Source organism: Rhagoletis zephyria, unplaced genomic scaffold, assembly GCF_001687245.7.
Source record: "Rhagoletis zephyria isolate East Lansing unplaced genomic scaffold, Rhagoletis_zephyria_1.1 Rzeph_scaffold_68146, whole genome shotgun sequence".
Classification (NCBI taxonomy): Eukaryota; Metazoa; Arthropoda; class Insecta; order Diptera; family Tephritidae; genus Rhagoletis; species Rhagoletis zephyria.
The window spans coordinates 1-1,378 of NW_016225197.1; the positions used below are offsets into that span (position 1 = coordinate 1).

Here is a 1,378-nt window from a genome sequence, read left to right on the forward strand (position 1 = left end):
CATCATCACAACAAATCACAACACCACTGCTGACATCAGCACAAGATGAGTTTCGGCATTCTATTCAGAGGTATGCTGCTGCTGCTGCTGCTTGTTTATTTTCTGCTGATCACCATTACAATCTCACCCTTTTTCACACCCTTAGCTGTTCTTCTGCTCGCTGTCACCCACCACCAGACAGCCTGGGCACTGTACGACAAGTCGGACGCGGTGATCGAGCTGACGCCGGCAAACTTTGAGAGCCGCGTCACCGACTCGGATGACATTTGGATCGTCGAGTTCTTCGCCCCCTGGTGCGGCCACTGCAAGAGCCTGGTGCCGGAGTACAAGAAGGCGGCCACGGCGCTGAAGGGCATCGTCAAGGTGGGCTCGGTCGATGCGGACGCACACCGAGAGCTGGGCGGCCGCTTTGGCGTCAAGGGCTTCCCCACGATAAAGATCTTCGCGAAGAACAAGAAGAGCCCCATTGACTACAGTGGACCTCGAAACGCTCAGGGGCTGATTGACGCCGCCTTCAAGGAGCTGCGAAATGTGGTCAACTCGAGAATTGGCGGTGGTAGCAGCGGCGGCGGCAGCAGCGGTAGCGGCAGCAAATCTGGCGGCTCTGGCTTCGAGTCGAAGGACGTCGTCGAGGTGACCGACTCTAACTTTGACAAAGTAGTAAGTGGTGATCAACAACAAACAGTGCTTCTTAATCAAACTCCTAACTCATCTCTCTCTCTCCCTCTCACAGGTCCTCGGCACCGACGACCTGGTGATCGTCGCCTTCCACGCCCCTTGGTGCGGTCACTGCAAGAACCTGGCGCCCGCCTGGGCGCAGGCCGCCTCCGAGCTGAAGNTCGAGTCGAAGGACGTCGTCGAGGTGACCGATTCTAACTTTGACAAAGTGGTAAGTGGTGATCAACAACAAACAGTGCTTCTAAATCAAACTCCTAACTCATCTCTCTCTCTCCCTCTCACAGGTCCTCGGCACCGACGACCTGGTGATCGTCGCTTTCCACGCCCCTTGGTGCGGCCACTGCAAGAACCTGGCGCCCGCCTGGGCGCAGGCCGCCTCCGAGCTGAAGGGCAAGGTGGTGATCGCCGCCCTGGACGCCACCGTGCACACCGCCAGTGCCAACAAGTACGAGGTGCGCGGCTTCCCCACCATTAAGGTCTTCCCCGCGGGGAAGAAGGACGGCTCCGCCGAGGACTACAACGGCGGCCGCGGCGCGAGCGACATCGTCAACTTTGCCCTGGAGAAGATGACCGCCTCGCTGCCGCCGCCCGAGGTGACGCAGCTGACCAGCGAGGGCCAGCTGGAGACGGCCTGCAAGGACGCCCAGCTCTGTGTCATCAGCGTCCTGCCGCACATTCTCGACTGCCAGTCGGCCTGTCG

The 1,378-nt window shown here is 59.5% G+C and overlaps 1 protein-coding gene across 1 annotated transcript; it reads left to right on the top strand.

Annotated features, from left to right (window-relative positions):
* Positions 1–45: 45 nt before the first annotated feature.
* LOC108356957 (probable protein disulfide-isomerase A6) lies at positions 46–1,370 on the top strand (the record flags this gene model as incomplete). Its single annotated transcript, XM_017608053.1, has 2 exons — positions 46–660; positions 963–1,370. Coding segments are annotated over exons 1-2 (1,023 nt in total), but the record flags the coding sequence as incomplete, so codon positions are not given.
* Between the last annotated feature and the right edge of the window lie 8 nt (positions 1,371–1,378).